At 42.2% G+C, this 23,470-nt stretch overlaps 1 protein-coding gene across 1 annotated transcript in view; it reads right to left on the bottom strand.

Moving 5' to 3' along the window:
• Positions 1–23,470, bottom strand: part of DNAJB6 (DnaJ heat shock protein family (Hsp40) member B6) — a 66,032-nt gene that overhangs the window by 26,579 nt on the left and 15,983 nt on the right. The window contains exons 2-8 of the mRNA XM_069958894.1: positions 20,696–20,786; positions 18,579–18,688; positions 17,955–18,014; positions 17,720–17,830; positions 16,782–16,910; positions 16,125–16,269; positions 13,593–13,663 (exon numbers count right to left, since the gene is read on the bottom strand). Coding sequence (XP_069814995.1) covers positions 13,593–13,663; positions 16,125–16,269; positions 16,782–16,910; positions 17,720–17,830; positions 17,955–18,014; positions 18,579–18,688; positions 20,696–20,760 — 691 coding nt within the window. The 5' untranslated portion in view covers positions 20,761–20,786. The remainder of the gene's footprint in view (positions 1–13,592; positions 13,664–16,124; positions 16,270–16,781; positions 16,911–17,719; positions 17,831–17,954; positions 18,015–18,578; positions 18,689–20,695; positions 20,787–23,470) is intronic.

Here is a 23,470-nt window from a genome sequence, read left to right as displayed (position 1 = left end):
TCTGTACTGGTGGTCTGAATGGCATCATCCACTGAGTAAAGACCGAATGACTAAAAGTCCATATACACTTTATACCAGGGAACCTGTGGCACTCCAACTGTTGCAAAACTACAATTCCCATCATGCCTGGACAGCTGAAGTCAGAGATGTCAGTGGAAATGAGGGTTAGGCGTGATGGATTTTCACTGCCCAACCGCTTCGTTTTTGGAGATATAAGCTACCTGCCTTCCCCATAAGAGGGAACATGAACGTTCATGTGTATATAGAGAAGGTGAGACTTGAAGACTCTGTCAGTAGGTTTATGGTGTGCTATCTCAGGGTAGCATAAACTAGTAACCGAGAAGCTGAACACAATGATGTATAACTTACATTGTTCTGTGCAGCTGATCCGGAGATACCCTCCTGAATAACATGGACAAAAAGTAGCCCTCTCTATTATGTACATGAGCCCAGTAGTCCTGGATATTCATGAGAAGCAGAAACCTCAGCCCACCAGCTACTGATTGTCATTTATCTATCCAAGCTGTGTATAGGCAGTCACCTGTCAATCATCAGCTGGAGGGTGGGTAGAAGGGTGTGGTAAGAATCATATTCTCCTGCATATTAGGAGAACTGAACAAAATGATGTAATTAATACACCGATCTGTTCAGCATTTCTGTCACTAGTTTATGCTGCCCTCATGTAAGGCAGCATAAACCTAGTGACAGACTCCCTCTAACTTTTAGGTCAAGTTACAAGCCCCTTAAAAAATAACATTCTACCTATCAAGGCTAAATAGTAATTCGTACCTAGCAACAAAGCTGAACATATATAAAAATATGTATGTAACAAAATCAATGTAACAGAAAAGAAGCCGAGTCTTTAAAAGTGTGCAGTGACGCGCTTTGAACCCCAATACAAACAGTACAAAGAGTTTGTGATATTTTTAGGCTGGTAGCACACTACTTGTTCTTTCATCCGCCTACATTACACACAAAAAAAAAAAAAGTCACCGAGACCTTTCAAAACTTCCAATTAATTTTTTTAAAGCAGCCCACACGCTGCAAAACTAAATGAGAGAGTCTCCAAAACAAGGTGCAAATTAATGGGTTATTTTTCTTTTCCGCATGTAAACCTTCAATGCTTTGTTATTGAAGTCACAAAGGCTGAATGGCAACAGATTTAGGCAGTAAGAATTATTTCATGTTTTTAAGTTTTAGTCTGAGACTCTGTTCTTCCCACACTGCTAACATGAGAGTTTAGTAGAACTTGAACAACAAAGGAAAAAGTTTCACGTTAAATAAAAAGAAAGTTTTACTTAAAGTTCAGGTGCAGAGGGACCACCTGGAAACTGTTCAGAGCACGGTGGGGGAGATTTATCAAACGTGGTGTAAAGTGAAACCGGCTCAGTTGCCCCTAGCAACCAATCAGATTCCACTTTTCATTCCTCACAGACTCTTTGGAAAATGAAAGGTGGAATCTGATTGGTTGCTAGGGGCAACTGAGTTTCACTTTACACCATGTGTAATAAATCTCCCCCAGTGTTCTTACAGCACCAAGGACACGGCCACAAACAAATTGGATCTTGTGTCTGGTGCCCACCTTACCAGATCTCTTACTCCCAGAGAGGGATCATACATTTAACCACATGACCCTATTGTGCACATGAGTTCAAGTGTGTAATCGTGTCCTGGTGTATATAATTATGTCCCCTACCTTTTGTATCTATGTTTGTCTTGAAGCTGCATAAGAAACAAACTAAAAACACTGCAGGTTGTCTGCCAGGTATTGAGTATTACTGAGCATAAAAAAAGGTATAAGACAGGCCAATCTTTAGGCACCAACGCATCTTTGTTGGATACCCTAAGACACTGTAACAAAACAAAAATAAAAAAGGATGCCAACCTGACACCACTGGATCTACATGCACCATGAGGGCCAGTTCACACAGAGCAAAAGCGGTGGAATTCCACGGCGGAAAATGCCTCAGTCTCCCACCATGTGTCTATGGGAGGGCTCGTGCACCTACACTTACATCACTCTCTGCTCAAAGAATTGACATGACAGAGTGATGGAAGCAGAGACGTGTGAGCCCTCCCATAGACACACTGGGAGAGATTTATCAAACTGGTGTAAAGTAGAACTGTCTTAGTTGCCCCTAGCAACCAATCAGATTCTACCTTTCATTTTTCAAAGTATCTGTGAGAAATGAAAAGTGGAATCTGATTGGTTGCTAGGAGCAACTAAGACAATTCTACTATACACCAGCTTGATAAATCTCCCCCAATGTGCGAGACTGAGGCAGCCGGAATTCCACCGCTTTTGCTACGTGTGAACTGGCCCTAATGCACATGATTAGCTGAAAACCAATAGCACTTCTGGACTATGGTGGTAAAGATGGTCGGTGCTGAGATCTGCTGTGGTGAGGAGTTACAGCAGGGGGAACGCACACTTTCTGCCCAACCGGCTGATCCAACTCAAGGCATCATAAATAAAGATGAGCGCAACTCGAGCATTCTCGGCTCGGATCGTTCCACATTTGAATACCGGTAGAAAAAGGGTACGGGCGTGATTAAAAATCACTGCCCGACCCTTTGTTCTCGGGGAGATAAGCTGCGGCTTATCACTTCCCATACAGAACACAGGAAGGCTCTGCAGTAACAAGCATTCCTGTGTATGGGGAGACAGGACAGATAATTGTCGGTCGAGAGATCATTCAAAAACTACTGAAGGTGTATAGCCACGAAAGAGTGAACCTCGACCAATTCTTCAGCCAAATGCTGCACTCAAATTCGGATGAACCAGGGTGTGCTTGAGGTTTGCGCTCTCTCTAATAGCCCCCATTGGTAAAGAACAGATAAGAGGTATAAGGGAAGACGGAAATCTGCCTTGTGAGTATAGGAAGCTCTTTTGCCTCCTAAAACCTATTAAGACTCTCTTATATTCGCTTATACTAGTGATTTCTGCAAAGTTGCTTGAAATGACAAATTCTGAATATCCTTGAAGATGACACAATAAGGCTGATTATCTCCGTTCTCTACCTTGTGTTGCCCTCTTCCCTCCAGTGACCCTGAATTCTTCTTGCTTATAAGTAAACAGCACAAGTGTTTTCCCTGCCGCTCTGCACATTACATGTCAGTGTGCTGCAATCGCTGACATTTAAGAGACTAAGAGGGATGTTGAATACTGCCAAATAAAGGCAAAGCAGAGGCCCTAACAACCTGTAGTTTCTCTGAAGATTTTACATCCAGAATGAGCGGATCGGCATAAGACATTCTGTACTGCAGCTGCAGAATTAAATTGGCCTCTTAATAGTAAAATAGTTCAGTGTACAGTAAGTGTACTCACTGTATATACTGACAGCAGATTCATGTGTACCTCATAGAACTAATATCATAGTCCCCTCCCCCTGTGCTGTCCTGCTCTGTGGTGAGTCTGTCCATAAGATAGCCGATATGGAAGAGCATGTGACCATGCCCCGCCCTCCAGTGTCCACCACTGAGCCTGTATTGCCTATGGAGAGCACTGGGGGTTGGGGCATGGTCACGTGCTCTTCCATGTTGACCATCTTATAGACAGACTCATCACAAAGCAGGACAGCCCAGCCTGGAGGAGGGGAGACTGATTTTAGCTCTATGAGGTACACAGGAGCTGCTGCCAAAAATGGCTGTGAGTACACTTACTAATACTGTACATTTACCTATTTTACTATAAAAAGGCCAACCCCTTTAAGGCTCTTTTACATGGGCTCATTATCGCTACCATGCATTCCTGGGAGCACTCATTCAGTTCATAATCAGCCTGTGTAAAAGTGCCAGAGATCAGCAGACAACGAGCTGATACTCACTCGTCAGCTGACCTGATCTTTTGTATGGTGGTAAAATGTATTTTTACCAGTGCTTTAATATTTTTACATCAATAGACTGGCAGTGGCGTGGGGATGCCGATGTCACAGTCCTTTTTTTTTAACCTCGGCCCAGTTCCTGCACGTGGCACCAGTCTATTCCCAAGCACCGAACTGGCCTGAAGTACTGGAGACGGGCCTGCCGGTCCCCAGTGTGGCGGAAACCTGATTTCAATAGAGACGGGTCACAGGGGGGACAGTCACCCTGGGGGCCTGCAGGCCCTCCTTTAGTGCTTCAGGCCAGGCTGGTGCTTGGTAATAGACCAGCGCTATGCATGGGAACTGGGTCGCGGTTAAAAAAAAAAAAAAGGATCGCAGCACCGCACGTGTCTATTTACGGAAAAATTTTAAAGCGATAAACCAGATGGTACATTCGCTTTAAGGTCACTATATCGCACACCAGATGGAGAAATGATCCTAGAAGCCTGTCAAAGAATTGTTGCCTTCTGTCTTACTTGAGATGTTCAATATCAATAGTAGTGACTTACCTATGTATTGTATTGCTGGATGTTACTTTTATAATTTGAGCAAGTTAAAAAAAAAATAAAAACCTTGAGCAGAATCATAGACGTCCTGCGTGATTTACACTGAACGCCAGCTTTTAGTATTGTTTTCCAGCAACTCAAGGGCTCACTGTATATATGTGACAATGGGTCTGCACAACTTATATGCCAGAGTAAGAGCACCATAGTCCCCATACCTTTTACAATAGAACCTGGAAAGACCATTAGTTTAGATCCCTCTGCCTACGGATAGTTTTTTTTTCTTTCTATGTGACACACATTATTTGAGAGTGGGAAAGAAAAGCCTACTACCCACAATATTTATCCACAGGGAAAGAAAGAAAAAAAAAAAGCCCCGATGAAGTAGAAGCCAAATTTAGGTGAAAGATATTGCTTCCAAACTTCATATCAGGCCATCAGAGTAAATGCCCATATCACCTTCGACCACAATCTAGTGACTATAAGCTGTAATATTACACTTCAGAAAACCACCTTCCACCTTCCTTTAGTCCGTTTACAATGAACAACTTTCCCTGGCATGGTCTCAGCAGTGAATCCCTTTAGAGCGGGGGTGGGGAACCTTCGGCCCTCCAGCTGTTGTAAAACTAAAGTTCCCATCAAGCCTGGACAACAAAGCTTTGGCTGTCCGAGCATGATGGAAGTTGTAGTTTTACAACAGCTGGAGGGCTGAAGGTTCCCCATTCCCGCTTTAAAGAATCCCCTTCTATGTTGGTGTAAAGCCCTTCTTTCCTCAAGACACAGATGAGGTCCCCTTGTTATAGTCTTGGGTTTACACAGATCATGGGAGAGATCTCCATATAGATCCTTGGTACTGTAGCCCACCTGTCCACATATTACTTGGTTGTCCACATTTAAACCTATCGTAGCTCTACTAGGACTTGTCCATTGGAGCCCAAAACAACACACAATACTCCATGTGTGGTCTGACTGGTGAGTTGTGAAGTGGTAGCGCTCTCTGCTCTTTTTGATGCCCATCTTATTTGTCTTGGCAGCAGCTGCCTCACCATTTCACTTTCACTCATTTACAAGTATTTTTGGCATGGATTTTTCCTTCCCATGTGCATGAACTTAGATTTATCATGTTAATCCTCATCTGCCACCTCTCTGCCCAAGCTGCCAACTTATCCCGATCCATTTGTAACAGTGGGCTTTCCTCTTCGGTGTTAACCACTTTACAGTTTAGCATCATCTGAAATACTGATACAGTGCAATCTCTTTACAATGGTAAAAACACTGACCAGGTTAGTTTACAGGACCCATCCCCCATAAAGTCAAGCTGATATGGAGTTTTTCACTTATTTTCATTGTGATACTTCAGGATAGAAAATTTTAGAAAGCAATAAAAATGTAGCTATTATGGAGGTTACATTCATAGGCCCATAGCACCACATTTGATTTGTACCAGTCCTGTGGAACATACCCAATCCTAGGAGCCTGAAATAGGAGCCTGCACCACATTACTTAAAGGGATTCTGTCACCCCCTTTCTGTATGAGGACTTTTCTACACAGCCGCAAAGCCTAAATTCTTAAAGCGTAACTGTCACATTTTCTTTATTGCAGAAATCAGTAGTATAAGCGATTTTAAGAAACTCTGTAATAGGTTTCATCAGCCAAAAAAGCCTCCTTCTGTATTCAAGAAGCAATCTCCCAGCCTCCCCCCCCTGACTTCTTATCTGTGCATTATCAGGCAAACACGTCTTCACTACAGAGAAGCCAGTGAAGACGGGCTCTGCTCTCTCCATTGTAAGCCTATGAGGGGGGAGGGGCTGGGGAGATGAGGGAGCAGGAAGAGGTGACATGAAGGTCAGCTGTTTGTAGACTCTCTGGGCAGCTAAACTGCAGGATTCTGGGGTCAGAAAGGTCAGTGGTTATCTATGAACTTACTGAGAGAAGATTGCAGGGTGTTGTGCTGTGCAGAAATCCTCCGTGCTCAGTCACTCCTAACAGCCCCTCCCCTCTCCATAGCCACATAATGGAGACAGAAATCCTGCTTCATCTGATGTGAGGGGGGAGGCTGGGAGATTGCTTTTTTACTACAGAAGGAAACTCTTTTAGTACATAAAACCTATTACAGAGTTTCCGAAAATCGCTTGTACTATAGATATTTATTGTTTTCAGAAAAATGACCCTGAAATGACAGTTACGCTTTAAGTTTTCATACCTTACTTTATAATAGATTTCTGGTGCTTGGCCAAGAGAAAAATGCTTATCATCGTTGGTGGATTAGGCCACCAGGGCGGGGCTTCACAGCCGCTGTGCCACTTTGCCCAGCCCCCTTGGGGGCCTTTGGAACAAGACGACCTAGAGGTCTAGGCCCCACCCAGGTAGCACAATTCACCAACAATTCACCAACACTAAAAAGCATTTTTCACTGGATCAAGCACCAAGAAATCTATTTAAAAAAAAAAAAGGCATGAAAACTGCAGAATTTCACTTTAACTGGGATCGATGTTACATTTAATGGAGAGTTTACCCTATCCCTCTGCAAATCATCTTTAGCCTCCTCGACCTCTATTATTAATATCTCCTTATTTCAGAATTAATTTTTTTTTTTTTTTTTTTTACAGAATTGAATAATTTGGGATGAGCAGACTTACAGTAACTTCCGCCAAAGTCAAACCTGATCGTTCAGTTGTTGAATCCCACCGACAGGAAAAGATGGATACAGACCTTGGAAACCTATGGCTGTATCCATGTTTTCCAAGCAGCCCTAGGAATGTAGCCATCTTTACCAGGCAGCGGGATTTAGCAGCCAGGCGATCAGGTTCAGCCAAACTTGCTATAAGTTCGTTCATCTCTAATAATCAGCCTGTGACCAGTTTTGTCACTTTCACCTATATCATGTTTTATTTTTTCTTATAGCTTTTTAACTCTTCTATTCTTTCTGTCTGTCTGTCTATCTTGGCATCTTAAATCCTTTCCTTTCATTCAGGCCGTTCGCAGTTTTTGTGGCTCCTGAACAAGTTTATTACCCTGTAGTCACCAATTTTTAGGTACTCTCATCTCTCTCGCATCTGCACCAGAAAACCATCTTTACTAATTAAGCAAAAATATATATATTTTTTGTGAGATCCCGTTTACATCCAGGTGGTTCCCCAAAATATCTCCCTAATGGTGGTCTATTTTCCTGATCAGTAGTAGATTTTCAGAGAATTCTGTTATGTTTAGCAGAGTAAAACAAACTCCTATCAGTTTTCCCCCTCTTTGTACTTCTACCCATAGTGACACCACAGGTTTGTATCCTCCTAGAGTGGGCTTTAGACAAGACTTTACTTTCCTGTTTATAATCGTTTGTGTATAAACTATATTCCTGTAAGTAAACTGCACAGGAATCACAATCTACTACTCATGTCTGAGATACTCCTACAAGTGACAGACTGACTGGCTGCTCCCTATACTTACCAGAACTCTGTGTCCCTAATATGCTGCCAAATATCATCCCCACTGCAGTGCTGGTTCACATAGTGCTTACTATGTGAACCAGGAGTAACTTTCCCAATGTGACACTGAATTATATTAAGAAAGTGACCTCTGCTCCACAGATAAATTCTAGTATGAATCAGCTGATCACACTGGGAGCAGATTATATCGTTTGGGGAAACAGAGTCCTGGTAAACAGGAGAAGCAGGGCAGCCTTGTACCCTCACCAGAAGATGATTGGAAATCTTGGATTTCCTTAAAGGGGAACTATCAGCAGGTTAGACTAATCTAACCTGCTTATAGCCCCCCTAATGCCCATGGGGCGCAGAGAAGGAAGGTATGTCTCTAACCTCCTTTCTCGGCACCAATCCCGTGCACTTAGTAATTAAATCCACAGCCTGGAGCACTGCCCCGCACCAATCACACTGAGCTGGTCCACTCCTTCTAATGATAACCAATGGAAGGAGTAGGACAGCTTGACACGACGGGGGGCAGTGCTCCAGTCCGTGGATTCAACTAACTGCACAGGAACGATGCCAAGGAAGAAGGTTAGAGACATACTTTCCTCCTTGGCGGCCCATACACATTAGGGGGCTATCAACAGGTTAGATTAGTGTAACCTGCTGATAGTTCCCCTAAATTTCTACAACAGAACTGCCACTAGCATAGGGTTTTAGCAGTGGCTTATTCCCATCTCTCCACTTAGCAAAGATGGGAAGTAGAGCTGTCAGCCAAACATATGGGCACCTTTAAACTTTAGTCTTTTTCATAAGTGACTAGATACATTTGTCCCAATGAAAAGCTAAAAAACACTTTTAGATCATACGCTAAGAGATGTAAAGAAAGGAACGCATTTTGTTGCAGTAATAGTAGTAAATTCATAAGCCTTAGCCTAACTGCATAGTAGCATATCTTGGTCTCAGTAGAAAGTGGGTAATCTTGGAGAGTTCAGGAGGAGAAGCCAAAAGTAATCGACAGTAGTTAAAAGGTTTAAAACATACCAGCAAATAGTTTACAAGCAAATGACTATTTTTATAACTAACAAGCTTGGCCTAGTGTTAGCTTTCACTAAAGGCAGCATGATCTCTTATAGTCAATGAAAGATCATGTGGCCTCTAGAAAAAGCCAAGCAAAGTAGCTTCACTAGCACGTCTAGTAAAATCGGTGAGGATCACTGTCACCACACAGTGATGGCTTGTTGTAGCAATATGCCATCAATATCTGTTCATTGACAACCCCCTTAAAAGGAGAAGTCTGGAGAAAATTTATATATATATATATATATATATATATATATATAGCCCCCCAAAAGTTATACAAATCCCCAATATACACTTATTACAGGAAAAGTACATAAAGTGCTTTTTTCCCTGCACTTACTGCATCAAGGCTTCACTTCCTGGATAAAATGGTGATGTCACGACTCCTAGAGCTGTGCGGGCTGTGGCTGCTGGAGAGGATGATGGCAGAGTGATGCTCAGTGTCCCTCCAGTGCCCTGTGTCTCTCTGCCATCATCCTCTCCAGCAGCCACCACCCGCACAGCTCTGGGAGTCAGGTCATGACATCACCATTTTATCCAAGAAGTGAGGCCTTGATGCAGTAGTAAGTGCAAGGAAAAAAGCTATTTATAGGCATTTCCCGTAATGAGTGTATATTGGGGATTTGTTTAACTTTTGGGGGGCAATAAAATACTTAAACATTTTCGCTGGCCTTCTCCTCTAAAAGGTGCTTTATTGCACATTATAAATTACAGGTTTCTTACAACCATCTTAAGATGACTGAGGGAACTGGTGGAAAGCCACATCCACTTCTGTTAACAGCAACAGTCTATGGACCTTATTTAGGTCAATAGGTTTAACAAAAGCAAGACTGAGTCCAAACCACAGAAAAAGTTACATGTCTTCCCATTGTAATTTCTCTGTGTAAGTTCCACTCTTTGTTTTGGTAAAACTACAGTCTAAAATAGTGTCCAAAATACCTGTCTATGAATTCAGCCTAAGGGTATGTGCACACTGAGTAATTTTGACGTAAACTCCGTTGCGGAATTCTCAGCTCGTGTCCGCTTGTGGCCTGCGACGGGCGTGGGCGTCTACGTCCGTGTCATAGACTCCATTCTATGCATGGGCGCATTCCGCCCTCCGTTCAAAGAATGAAATTGATCACTCTTTGGACGGATGAAAGAATCCGCCTGTGCATAGAATGGAGTCTATGACACGGACGTAGACGCCACGCCCGTCGCAGGCCACAACCGGGCACGAGCTGAGAATTCTGCAAAGGAGTTTCTGTCAAAATTCCTCAGTGTGCACATACAATGAAAAGTAGATATGTAAATTAAAAGGGTCAATCATTGCTTGTTACCATTTGCAGAAAAAAGTGAAAAGGAGCCAGGTGGGATTGGTGCAAAGGAAAGTAGATCAGTTGCCAGTGACAACCTATTACATTGCGGACAAAGGACCAATGAAACAGAAAGGTGATAGGTTGTCATGGAAAACCGCTTTAGCTGTATCTCACGATCAGAGAAGTAACAGCGTTAAGATTTAGCCAGATATGCAATGTTAGTACTTCACATACTAATCCATGGTGTTAGTGAAAGTGTACACCAAACTCATGCACAGAGGGTATTATAATAGTAAATTATGTAGGTTTTCATACCAATTACAGTAGTCAGTAGAAATGAGCCAATTTACAGTAAGTTTCAGCCTGCAAAGCCCTGAATCTAGGGCTGCATCCATCCTCTTTCAGCACCAGGAGTCAAATGCCGAGCGTTCAGGATTTCACAAGCCCAAGTTACGGTAAATTTGCTCATCTCTACATCTTGGTACTAGTCTCATATGATCAGACTCTCTATGAAGGGGTAATGATAGACCGGCAGTGAGAAGTCAAGTAGGGAGTTGACATTTGCTTAATATTATAGAGACTGGAGAAAGCTCACTTACAAGCAAGAGCCTCTCAGGTGGCTTACTAAGAGACCAGACATTTTATTTCAGCTCTCAATATTACTTTAGGGGCCATTTAGTGGGTGAAAACACTGGACTTCACCAAAATGTTTAAAAAGGTACAGGAATTGTTATGCACCACCCCTGTACATGGCATAACAGTGTTTTCCAGAGATTTCCTTTAACATGTTTTATATAATTTATTTATTTTTTTGGGGGGGGGGCAGTTATTATGAAGTAGTCTCTTTGTAACAAGTGTAACCAAGTTTATACCTATATATCATTAAATGAGCCTAGAACTTTAAAGTGTACCTATCATGCGGGGAGGGGGAAAAAAAAAACAAAAACTTCAAAAGAGATAGGTACGCTTTAACTTGACCATTTGCAGTTAGCAACCAATGTGCTTTGCGTAAAAACAGTGTAATAAACCATGCATGTGGGGAAGTGTATACAGTTAGGGATCCATTCCTCATTGCCTTTACATACAGTAACCAGTGCATGCAGGGGAAACATCCAACACTTGGGAAAAGATGCATTCTGGTCATTGTATACACTAAGTATGTGACTAAGATCCTGACGTCAGGTCACTTTAAGAAACCAGTAAAACTCTGAATGAGCATATGTTTAAAAAAGTAATAATTTTCGGGTGTTACAGCCATGATGTAATAAAGCAGGAGGAGTATATAAAGCTATATATGTACAAATAATGCCAAATGTTAGCCAATACACTACTGGTTTCTTGAGGTTCTGAATAGATAAGAGTCTCTATCATTAGAGATGAGACACCATCGAGCACGCTCAGTCCTTCTGAGCCAGAAAGTGCGACGTTCAATTACTGGTGGCTGAAGTTGGATGCGGTCCTGGGGAGCCCTGCAAAACATGGATAAAGCCTGTAAGCCTAGTCTATATCCATATTTTCCAGGCAGTCTTAGGGTTGTATCCAATTTCTTCAGTCAACGGTAATCAAATGATGCATGCTCAGGACCAGAGTGTGCTTGAGGTTTGCTCATCTCCAGCTCTGAACATTTCAAAAAGGTTTTTCTAAGGACAGAGACACTTCTAGAACTACGTATTAGTGTTGTGACTGGATAGCTATAAAGTGGTACGCAAAAGGAGTTGGTAAAACCAAGCAGGGAATACGGAAAAATCTTGGTTGCAATTTTTTAATACCATGAAAAGGTCAATGGTCCATTTTCTGTACAAACCTGTATGCAATAGCATCCACCTACTCACATTACCTGTCATGCATACACACAAACTGGATGTTTTGTTCATTTATATAGTTAAAGGGTTATCTGGGACTTTATTAATGGTGTGTGAGGAAGGCCATCAATATTAAAGTCATACAGGTGGGGGTTTGACTCTAGGCACCGCCATCAAACACCGGAGTGAGAGGACCACCCTGCTAGTTTGAAGCTGTGCCAGGTGAACAATAAAAGAGGTTACAGCACTCTCCATGGTCACTTCAGTAAACTGACTGCTAGGGTTCCAGAAATCAAAGAGTCACCAACTGGTTGCTGACAGCACACCCTAAAGGCCCTATTCCACCAACAGATCTGACAACAGATTATCTGCCAAAGATTTGAAGCCAAACCCAGGAACAGACTATAATCAGAGAATAGGTCATAAAGGAAAGACTTGATTTCTCCTCTTTTCAAATCCACTCCTGGGTTTGGCTTCAAGTCTTTGGCAGATAATCTGTCGTCAGATCTGTTGGTGGAATAGGGCCTTAAGTCTCAAGTAACCCCCTTTAACAATAAGTGCTGGAATTACAAAAAATACCTTTTATTGCAAGCAAGATTTCTCCATTTTGTGACTGAGCAGTGTGGTGTCAAGTAGTTCACACAAGAGAAGCAAAAGCGAGTGGTAAAGAGTGCAGCCGGGAATTTGGTTTGAAAGAAATTCCCCTTATTGTATTGACGACACTGAAGTGAGGGAGACGTGCCCACTCATCTGTGCGAGAAGCAAAATCTGTTTGTGAGCGTGACCAAAATTACCCACAGACGCAAGAATGCTACAAGCTTTGAGAATAAAAGAATGCACTACAAACATTAGCATTTATTCAAATCCAACGTTTAGCAAATGACAAAACGAGAAAAGAAAAAAAGGAGAGAAAAAAAAAAAAAAGAAAACTGTTTGTTGTCTCTTGCTCGGTGGGCGAAGTTACACAACAGCTGTCAAAGAAATTTGCCGCATTGTCAGCACTCATGCACATATAGAAAACAAACCTGAAAATACAGAAAAATCGGAAATCTGTCGTCGTTTAGCATCCTCTATTTAAGAGGATGGAGGAGTTCATGGGTGTCTGGCTGAGGGAAGTTGGATTAATAACAGGCTGGACAGCTAATACTCGGTTCACATTTTAAACAAATGAGTAAAACAATTCATGCGGTTAGCGAACGTTTCGTTCAACCACTAATGAAATATCACGGCTCACTTCTCGTCTAACCTTTCTGTTACCGGGGAGGTCTTCAAAGCGCTGTGCTAACACGACCCCCTCCGGAAAGATGAAGGAAAACGCTTAAAAGTGCATACAGAAACGTACGATATTAAAGACAGAGAGCAAAAACAATATATTAAAAAAAATAATAAATGTATATGGTCCTATGAGCGTGGTCCCAAATTTGAGCCGACAGTCTATGACAAATACCAGAAACTCTCCACGAGCTTCTTTTAGTTATGTCTTAGAATACGTACAGACAAGTTCTTTAGATTTCTTCAAAAATGTTCCTGATAATCCACAAATGGTGCTTGTTTAGTTTAATATTTCTGATACATGCGTGCGTTGAATTTACTTGTTATCCAAGCGTAGCAGCTGCTCCTTACCATTTATTGTTAAGGACTTTAACTGACCGTCTTCTTCGACTTCAACGCGTTCCTGTCCGTTCTCAACAATCCTGTAAGACACACGTTAGACCATAGATGTATCATATACTGCCCGAGAACAGAGAAAGACATCTTCGGAGCACAAATTATATTTGTAAATTTCTTCTATAAACAATCAAACTTCCTTCTGGTACCTGTATGTCCAATAGGAAGTGGTGTATCATTTCCAGTCTGACAGTGCTCTCTGCTGCCCACTCTGTCTATGTCAGGAACTGTCCAATGCAGAAGAAAAAACCTCACCAGCTCTGGACAGTTCCTGAGATGAACAGAGGGGGGGGGGAGAAAAAAAAAAAAAAAAAACACAGGACTTCTTCCGGGGCACACAGCAGCTGATAAGGAGGCTTGAATTGTTTTTAGGAATCATAGAAGTCATTTACAAATCCGTTAAAAGAAATTTCTAGCATGGTGACAAAAGGCCACTTTGAAAACAGTGTCTACTGCAGACACTGCAGAACATGCCATTAGTTACAGAACAACAAAATACTCACCTGTCTTCTGCCTACTGACCCCAGTGTCGCTGCTGTTTTCTGCAAACTGTTTTCTTGATGTCATCCCAGGGCCACTCATTAGCCCCAATGGTCTTGTGCTGACTACTCCTGAGACCAGTGATCACTCCGGGGAAGTCATCAGAAGAGCAGATATCAACCAGGTAACTCAGCACAGGCAGCAGGGAGGACCAGAACAGCATCACTGGAGTCAGCAATCCGAAGGCAGGCATGTATAGTGTATTTTTCTACTTGAGAAGACTATTTTTTTTCTTTATTTTAGACAACCCTTTCGTCCGTCTGGGGGAAGAAAGCTTTACTTATCTATATTAGAGAATCTGGATAAAACTGACATGACTGATGCATTTAGTCTCCAACGCTTAAGACATTGTCACACAAGAAGAATTTGTCTGCTACAATGTGACCGATCAATCGAGTCCGAAATGTCTATATAATGTCCACATATATCATCTAGATAAAAGTGTCCTAACATGCAAGCATCCATTTTGTTCCATTCTAATCTTTTCACATCGCTTCTTTCCCACATGCTTAAACAATCAAGTCGCTGTTTGAGCCTGGAGATCCCTGGCTGTGTTTGTGCTGCGTGCCCCTGAGGAATTACTCACCTGGGAGGCTTCAGAGCGGAGCTTTATTTTTTTTGTTTATTTTGACATAATCAGAAGGTGGATTAGAGAAACCTTTGCTTTAAGGGCATAAAGTATGTTGTCACCCAAGATAAAGGTTTCCAGACAAGCCTAATAAGGTTTCCATGGTGAGGGACAACAAAACACTTCACTAAAGCAGACAGCTATGTATATGCGATATAAGATCTGGGGACTCTGAAGGCCAAGGAGGGAGTTAAACCACAGCTTCTGGAAGCAGTCCATGACCCTATAACCCTTGTGGCGTGAGGCACCATCCTGCTGACATTCTCCTTTTGACATGGGGTAAATAACTGGCAAGAAGGGGTTCACCTGGATGGCCCCAATTCTTAAATAAGCGCTACTGTCTAAATGTCCATTCACAAGTATTAGTCAGGACCCAGTGTGTGCCAAGAATGCCACCGGTCTGAATTGTTTGTATCTGCCAGGAAAGGTCCACAGATTCATTGTGCTTGTACTAAATTCTAACCGTCCTATCAGCATGGTGCATCAGTAAGCTGGATTGACCTGACCATGCAATGCTTTTTCAGTTTCAGCAGCAACTGTTACGGTGTTTGCTCTTTTGCCTACTGGAGTCATCTTTCTTTTTCCCCTAAGCAGCGCTGGCCCCATAACTAGTCATCTACTGTTATAGCCTATCAGAGCTAAAGAACAGCGTGTTGTGCTTATGTTAGTTGGGCCCATTCACACCGAGCAAAACAGGCGGTAATTGCGAGAAGAACTCGTGCCGTGGACTCCACTTGGAATCCCACCTGTCTCTGTGTCTGAATGTAATGTGTTGCTTGCCTCCGCTCAAAGAATTAACATGTCAATTCTGTGAGCAAAGTGGCAGAGAGCAGAGGCACGCGAGACATCACATTGAGACCGGTGGGATTCTGAGTGGAGTCCTCGCATGAGTTCTGCTTGGAATTTCTGCCTGTTTGCACAGTGTGAATGGGCACTAAGAAAAACCCTTTACATCCTCCTCTGAACCTGTCCTCAGATCAGCCATGCTATGTATTCTAATGAATTAGTCTCAAGCATAGAACTTGTCTCCTTCAGCACAAGTTGTGTCCCCACCAAGAGGTGGAGAGCACATGGCAGCATGAACTGATGAGGTAATCTTAAGCTTAGTTCAAGATCAAGCTATGTCAATAACTCACTTCCAAGATATTCACTTCCAGCAGCAAAGCAGCAATAGATTAGCACACTGTTCCCCAACCTGTGGCTCCTCAGCTGTTGCAAAATGAGCTGTGAATTGTATCTTTGGAAGATCTGGGAGTTGTAGTTTTGCAACAGCCGGAGAGCCATGGGCTGAGGAACACTGGACGAGAGTATAAGCCTACCTCTTGGTTGTAATTTTCCTGCCATTTATCATTTTGGTCGAAGTTGATACAGATTTGAAGTTGCCCATTCCAGAACCACCAAACGATGAAGAGGAGAAGGAAGTGAACCCGCCATGTCCAAGGGAACCAAAGGATGAGGTAAAACCTGTTAAAGAATAAAATGTTAACATAGTCAATGAAATTTAGAGACACTGTTACAGACAGAATGTATAATGCCGAAGATGTATCTAATGTGTCAGGATTTTAAACACTTGTAGTGACTAAACTATAAGGCTGGATTCACACGTTCTGTGTTTGCTCTATGGAGCACAGACGACACGGACAGTAAATCCCTGTCCTGGACTGTATCCCACACGGCATGATGTATCAATATCATGACAGGAGCAGGGAAACTGTTTGAAACTCTGCAGCACTGTAGTGACTGGGCTGTGCAGCTACTTCATTACAATGCTGTGGAGATTAAAACTGTTTCCCTGCTTCCAGCATATTGATACATAATGCCGTGCTAAGAAACAGTCCAGTACAGGGATTTACCGTCTGTGTTCCACAGGTTATACCTTAGAAAAAAAAAAATCTCACACCCACAAGAATGCAATAATTTACCAAATGCTATTGAATCCAGCAAGCAGAAAAAAGAAACAAATCAAAACCAGATACCTGAATCAAAGGAAGAAAAGCCAGGACCAAAACTAGGAAAACCGCCAAAAGCTGAAAAGAAAGAACCTCCGGGCCTTCGGCTACCTCTTTGGCCTCTTCTGTTACCAAAGAAGTCATCAAAGGGGTCATCTATATCAAGAAAAACAAACAATGAATGAAGGTAAACCATAAGGGCCCTATTCCACGGGACGATTATCGTTTGGATAATCGTTAACGATTAACGATCTCAAACGACCGCTATTGCGAAAGACCTGAAAACGTTCACTCATTTCCATGGAACGATAATCGTTACTTATGATCGTAATTGCGATCGTTTCTCTTCGCTATTTATTCGCTATTGCGTTCGTATCTATTGAGAACGACCGAACGATGTCTTATTCAATGCGAACGATTTGCGAACGAGCAACGATAAAAATAGGTCCAGGTCTTATTAAAAGATCAACGATTTCTCGTTCGGTCGTTAATCGTTAACTGCATTTCAACCGAACGATTATCGTTCAGATTCGAACGATTTAACGATAATCTGAACGATAATCGTCCCGTGGAATAGGGCCCTAAGATAGCTCACATAGCTCTGCACTGAGAAGCAATAAGAATTATTTTTTGTAAAGGCGCATTGGCCAGGTTAAACAATATTCAGCTGTGATTTTACATAAATGTCCATAAGCCAAAATAAATTAACTATTTCCTAGTTGTGTATAGCGACACCAAACAAAAATATATTAAGGTTTCTATATTTCGCTAAACTTTAAAGGATGATCTGATTGCTGTATTCTTAAAAGGAATACATGTGCTGAGAAACATTCAATGGAAAGTGTGTATATTTATACTTAAAGGGGACTTTCTGACCAATAACACTTATGACATAGCAGCAGGATAGAGTATGAGCTACAAGCCAATGTTAGCAGCAAAACAAATGCAAAATAAAAGTACTATACCAAAAAAGTCGAAAGAAAACGGATCTCTTCCTCCAAAGAACTCCCTGAAAACATCATCTGGGCTTCTGAATTGAAAGCCAAACTCGAATGGATTGTCATAGTGACTTCCACCTAAAGGATAAAACAAACAGGCATTGATTTATTGGTTCTGCTAAAAGTCCTCACCGACGTGTCACTTTATGTAAATTGTGAAAAACAGTGAACACAACCATAGTAAAATGTACACCGTACTTACCACCGCCTCCGCCTGTCAGGCCTTCTTTTCCAAATTTGTCATAGATATCCCTCTTCTTGGCTAAATGAAAAAACAAAGCAATTTTAAAAAAATGCCAGTGTGCGTACAGAGGACCACAACATGGACTGGACAATGTAGTGGTGCAGATCTGTCTTACAGTGACATAGATGTCTGGTAAAAAAAAAAAACTCCCATCAACCAAGGCATTACAGGATGTACAGCTGCTGACATAACAATCGCTGACTAAATTTTCTTTCGAACTTCTTCTTACAAGTTCAGGGGCTATTTTGGGGGTGACAGATAAATCACAGTGCATCGTAAAGTGGCAGTCTGTGCCTATATTGTCCTGCCTGTGGTTCAGGCAGCATAGAACAGCTGACAGGATCCCTTTAAATACTGAAAACTGAGACACAGGCTGCGGCAGATAATGCCTTCAATTTTTGTTAAACCCCCCCAGTCACAGACCAAAGTTCCTAAAACACTTTATAAAAGTGGTAAAAAGCATGTACTGCTGCGTTTGTTTGTTTATGCAATTTGAGCAAGAATTTTGGTGCATTAGGCATAATAAATTCTGCTATTCCTGCCCTTTATACATAAATAAGGGGGAAATGACAAAAAGCTTACCGTCTGATAAGACTTCATACGCTTCTGCAACTTCTTTAAACTTCCTTTCGGCTTCATCTTTATTATCAGGATTTTTATCTGGATGCCATTTAAGTGCTAATCTGCGATACCTGAAGATGCAAAATAAAAAAAAGTGCATAAAATTATAAAGGAAACGTAATAAAAAGCTACAGCAGTTCTGTTTGAAAAAAACTGATGAAAACTAAATACCCTATAAATGAATGGCTCTATCACTAAAGTGTATATGTAATACAAGGTAGTCAGTCACAGATAAGAAAGTCACTAAAGAGTAGCTATCATTAGGGCTGGGCGATAATGGGCTAAATCAATATCGCGGTTTATCGTACATATAGCCGCGGTAACGATAAATTGAATGATAATTATGACACGCCCCTTTTAAGAGCCACACCCCTTTTGAAAACCCCATTTTCCGATGGTAATACAAACGTGAATTTATTCCATATAACAATGTGCAGCAAACTTCACAAGTAATATACAACGTTTTGGCGTCTCCTAAACCATTTTCAAATGCCACTTGAAAATGGTGTAGGAGACGACGAAACATCGTATATTACTTGTGAAGTTTGCTGCACATTGTTATATGGAATAAATTCACGTTTGTATTACCATCAGAAAGCTGCAGAGTATTTTTTACTAGCTGACTTGGTATTCGACTGCTGGCCTCCACAGTTCGTATAGTGTGCTGCCTATATTGTTTGCTTTATCTATCATTTATATATATATATATATATATATATATATATATATATATATATATATATATATATATATATATATATACACATATACACACACACACAGTGTGTGTGTGTGTGTGTGTATATATAGACAGATAGGAGACAGATAGTATAGGAAAATACACAGCACAGCAAATAGCTGCTGAAACGGTGCGTCTGTATGCTGCACTTGCTTTTTCAATAAATCGCAAATTGAATTGCTTTAAGGAGTCCTGTAAATTTTCCTATACTATTTTAATGCGGTCCCTGGTCTCGACTTTGATCCGCTGGCACCCGACTTCTACCTCTCTTGAAGTGCTGCTACTATTTTCCCGTGAGATAGATAGATAGATCTCTCTCTCTCTCTAGTCACTCAGTGGCTGCAGAGGTCAGGTATCGGTCGGAACATCCTTCCTCCACCAGGCACCGCTCTCTCTCTCTCCCTCCCGCACAGGAATCCTGTAGCACATATATCTGTGTCCCGGGCAGAGCGTCACACATGGCCGCTTCCAGCACTGACAAAACATGACGGGGCTCCGAGGATTCCTGTGCGGGAGTGCGGTGGCAAGTGAAGCATGGAGGTGCCGACCCATACCTGACCCCAACTGTATGTGCGGGGGAGGGGGGGGGGGCAGGGCTCACCGTGCAGCTTCCAGAGAAGCTAGAAGTGCGCCGCCCGGCAGCAGCAGCGCTGCGCACACACTGGAGGGGGCGCTGCCGTCTGTGTGCAGCCTGTCACATCTCCAGCCATCCTCTTCAGCCCCAGCAGCAGGATCTTCCATCCCTTGCCCGGCAGCAGTGTATGTGCGTCCTGGCTCGGGAGGTAAATCGGAGCATCAGCTGTCCAGCCTCCACCTCTCCACCCGGCACCCCTCTCTCTCCCTGCACCAGAGCATGCGGCCGGCAGGGGGAATACCGCAGATACCGTCCTGGCAGAGTTGAGGTCGGTTAACCGACACCAGTGACGGTATCGGTATTTTTGCGGTATACCGCCCAGCCCTAGCTATCATTTCACAAAACTTCTGAAAGGTCAGAAGTTTTGATTGGTGAGGGTCCAAGTGCAGAGACCCCCATAAAATAAAGAGGCAGAAGATCTGAGCTGCACATGCTGGGTCATTCATTTCTGCTCCATTCACCTGGGGAAGTGGTATACAGATTAGCTGGAAGTCTTGTAGACTCGCAATATAAAAGCTATATACCACCTGGTTCAGCTTCCTAAAGTAAGCAGTGAAGAAATTAAGGGCCCAGCAACTACAACCTCATTTTGTGATCTGTGGGGGGTCTTAAAAGCCATGAACTGAAATGTACCATTAAAAAGATAAAAAAACAAAAAAAAACACACACACACACACACAATAGAAATGGCCAAGTACTACTCACGCTTTCTTAATATCCTCTGGGGAGGAATTTCTGTGGACTCCCAACACTTGGTAGTAGTCAACCATGATTTTCACGGAACGAGTCTGGGAACCTGTAAAATGGGAACACTTTAGTATATCAGGAATAAAACCAGTTCTGGTTAGAAAAAAATAAAATACTGAAAGATTACAGAGTATATACACCCTGATAGCACTCTCGGGAGCGAATCACATGTAAGTTTCAGGATTTGATGAGTGGGGTAGGAAATATAATATGCACAAACATTATGCAAACGTAATTAAGGGAGGTGGGTGCACAGAGGAACATTAAAATGTGTCAGCTGACTTTTCCTGGAGTCTAGGAATGGTATATTTAGAAGTGCTGCAGGATTTAATCAGGTCATACTGTGACCTGCTGCATGTCATGTGGGCCCATCTATCCCAACACACACTAGAAGAGCCTGCAGTATAAACACAGGAACCGCCTAAAGCCAACAGATTGCACATCCACAGTTCCCAGGGGAAAGGATCACATCTTGGAAAAGCACCCAATGCCCAATTCTTACATTTTAACTAAATATTACCCCTTTGTGTCATGATGATTGACAACCCTCGCTTACTTTTAGATACAAGTGTCTAATAAAGTGGCCCCTCAGTGTATATACCAAGTCACATAAGCATAAGGTGGCCCATAGACACCGGGTAATCCACTTTTCTACTTTTGGGAAGAAGGGTTCAGCAGGTGACATTTTAAAGGGGAACTCCACATGAGGAAAACTTGTTTTCTATTAAACGTTATATAGATGCGTCTATATAATGTATTACCATATCTGTACAGTTCTGCCACACTGGTAGCTTTTTGAAGTCCAGGAAGTGAAGAAAAATAGCCTCTATGCCAGTTCACATTGTCTCCTGCTCCCACTGCTCTCCCCCCTTAGGAAACAAAGATTCCATGCCTCTTTTTCACATTGTGTTTGCTGAGCACAGGCTGATGATGCAGACAGGGGCAGGGTGTGATATCACAGGAGGCTTGGCTGGATCCCACAATCCCCTGAGTGATTTACCATCTCTGACCGGTCAGAAGCAGGTGTTACACTAATTTCACTGATTGTGCAGAAATGTGCAGTGAAATTAGGGCTGTGTTCACACATGTTGGAGCTCCATTGCAGTACTGCAGCGTATTCACAAAAATTATGTAGTAACACAAGTAAATTATGCTAAATGGCAGAGAGGATCAAAGCCGGCACTGCCAATCCCACCTGGACAAAAAACAAGGCATAAACAGTATATCCCATGTAAGATAGTATTGGATAAACTCCTTATTGTGGGGCTCAACCTCAAAGATAAAAGATGCTCGATCATAATATGTGCATGGAAATGAAAAGAAAATTAAAAAAAGTTCTTTACTTTATTCCAATATCAGCATTACAGGTAGAGAATACAGCGTGCTGTGTGGTGTTACAGGTAGAGAATACAGTGTGCTGCGTGGGTGGGACCATAATGAAATGATAAAGTACTGCAAATAATTTAGTAACACAATGAAACTGCAATGTGTGAACACAGCCTAGATGGTCAGCAACAGATTTAGGCTGGGAATAGGCAGGGTGGAGGACTGTGTTGAACAGCTGAGGGAAAGCATTGCATTCTGGAACCAGTACTGCATTCTGGGAACTGCTCAACCAGGAAGTACAGAAACACAATACAGAACAAAAACCCCCAAAATAAATTGATATTTGGTAGTTTCAAAACTGGTATAGATAGGTAAGTAATGCTATATGCTTCTGCAGATGTTTCATTTTTTTTTTTTACTTCTAACTGGAGTTCCCCTTTAACATATATAAATCTCTGTTCTCATGGGAGACTAGGGCAGTAGTGCATCTCACTGAAGAAGCCACCAAAATAGCATAAGTAGTCTTCTAACCAGAGTAATGCTTCATAAGGGGATGGAGAATGTGGAGTAGCTCATATCTAAAAGAACATAAGCTGCTGCCACAGGATTATCCCCTTCTCCCTTGTGAAAACAAATGCACACTCAGCTAAGACTAAGCATGTGTACAGAACAAGGAATAGCTCTCAGCAATCCACTGCAGGGGCATCTAGGATGCATGGCCATCTTTTGTATTGGGGGCTTTAGTTGGCTATCATTACAAAGCAAATCTCATGTCACTTTTCAAAGTAGCTCTATATCTCTATACATCTACGTATATATGTGTGTTTAGATTAGAGATGAGTGAATTTACAGTAATAAAGCAAATCTCTTTGTTAGCTTGCCAATCTGCTCCCCAGCCGGCTGCCTCCTTACTGACTGCGGCTCCGTACTGCTCCTCCCAGTTTCCCAGGACAGGATCCAGCTTTTCCCAGCACCTGGGAAGGTGCAGCATGGAGCTAGACCACTGATTTTAGAATAGAGTGGTGGTCTGTAAGGCTAGGTTCACACTGCGTTTTCAGCATCCGTTTAACGCATCCGTTTTTTGCAAAAAACGCATGAAAAACGGATTGCAAAAAACGGATTCATTTGTGTGCATCCGTTTTTCCATTGACTTCCATTATAAAAAAAAACGGATCCGTTTTTTTTGGCGGACCAAAACGGACAAAAAACGTTGCTGACCCTATTTTTCTGGACGTTAAAAAAAACGGATCCGTTAAACGGATGCTGAAAACGCAGTGTGAACCTAGCCTAACCTAGACAAGCAGCTGCCAAAATGGGAGGGAAAGAGCAGCCTATCAGGAGGAGACAAGTTTGCTAATGGAATTGCAAAAAAAATTTAAGGTAACGAGTCCTACAACTAGGACTTAT

The sequence above is a fragment of the Dendropsophus ebraccatus genome, chromosome 2 (genome assembly GCF_027789765.1).
Source record: "Dendropsophus ebraccatus isolate aDenEbr1 chromosome 2, aDenEbr1.pat, whole genome shotgun sequence".
In the NCBI taxonomy this organism is placed as follows: domain Eukaryota; kingdom Metazoa; phylum Chordata; class Amphibia; order Anura; family Hylidae; genus Dendropsophus; species Dendropsophus ebraccatus.
This window is presented reverse-complemented; position numbering and strand designations above follow the sequence as displayed.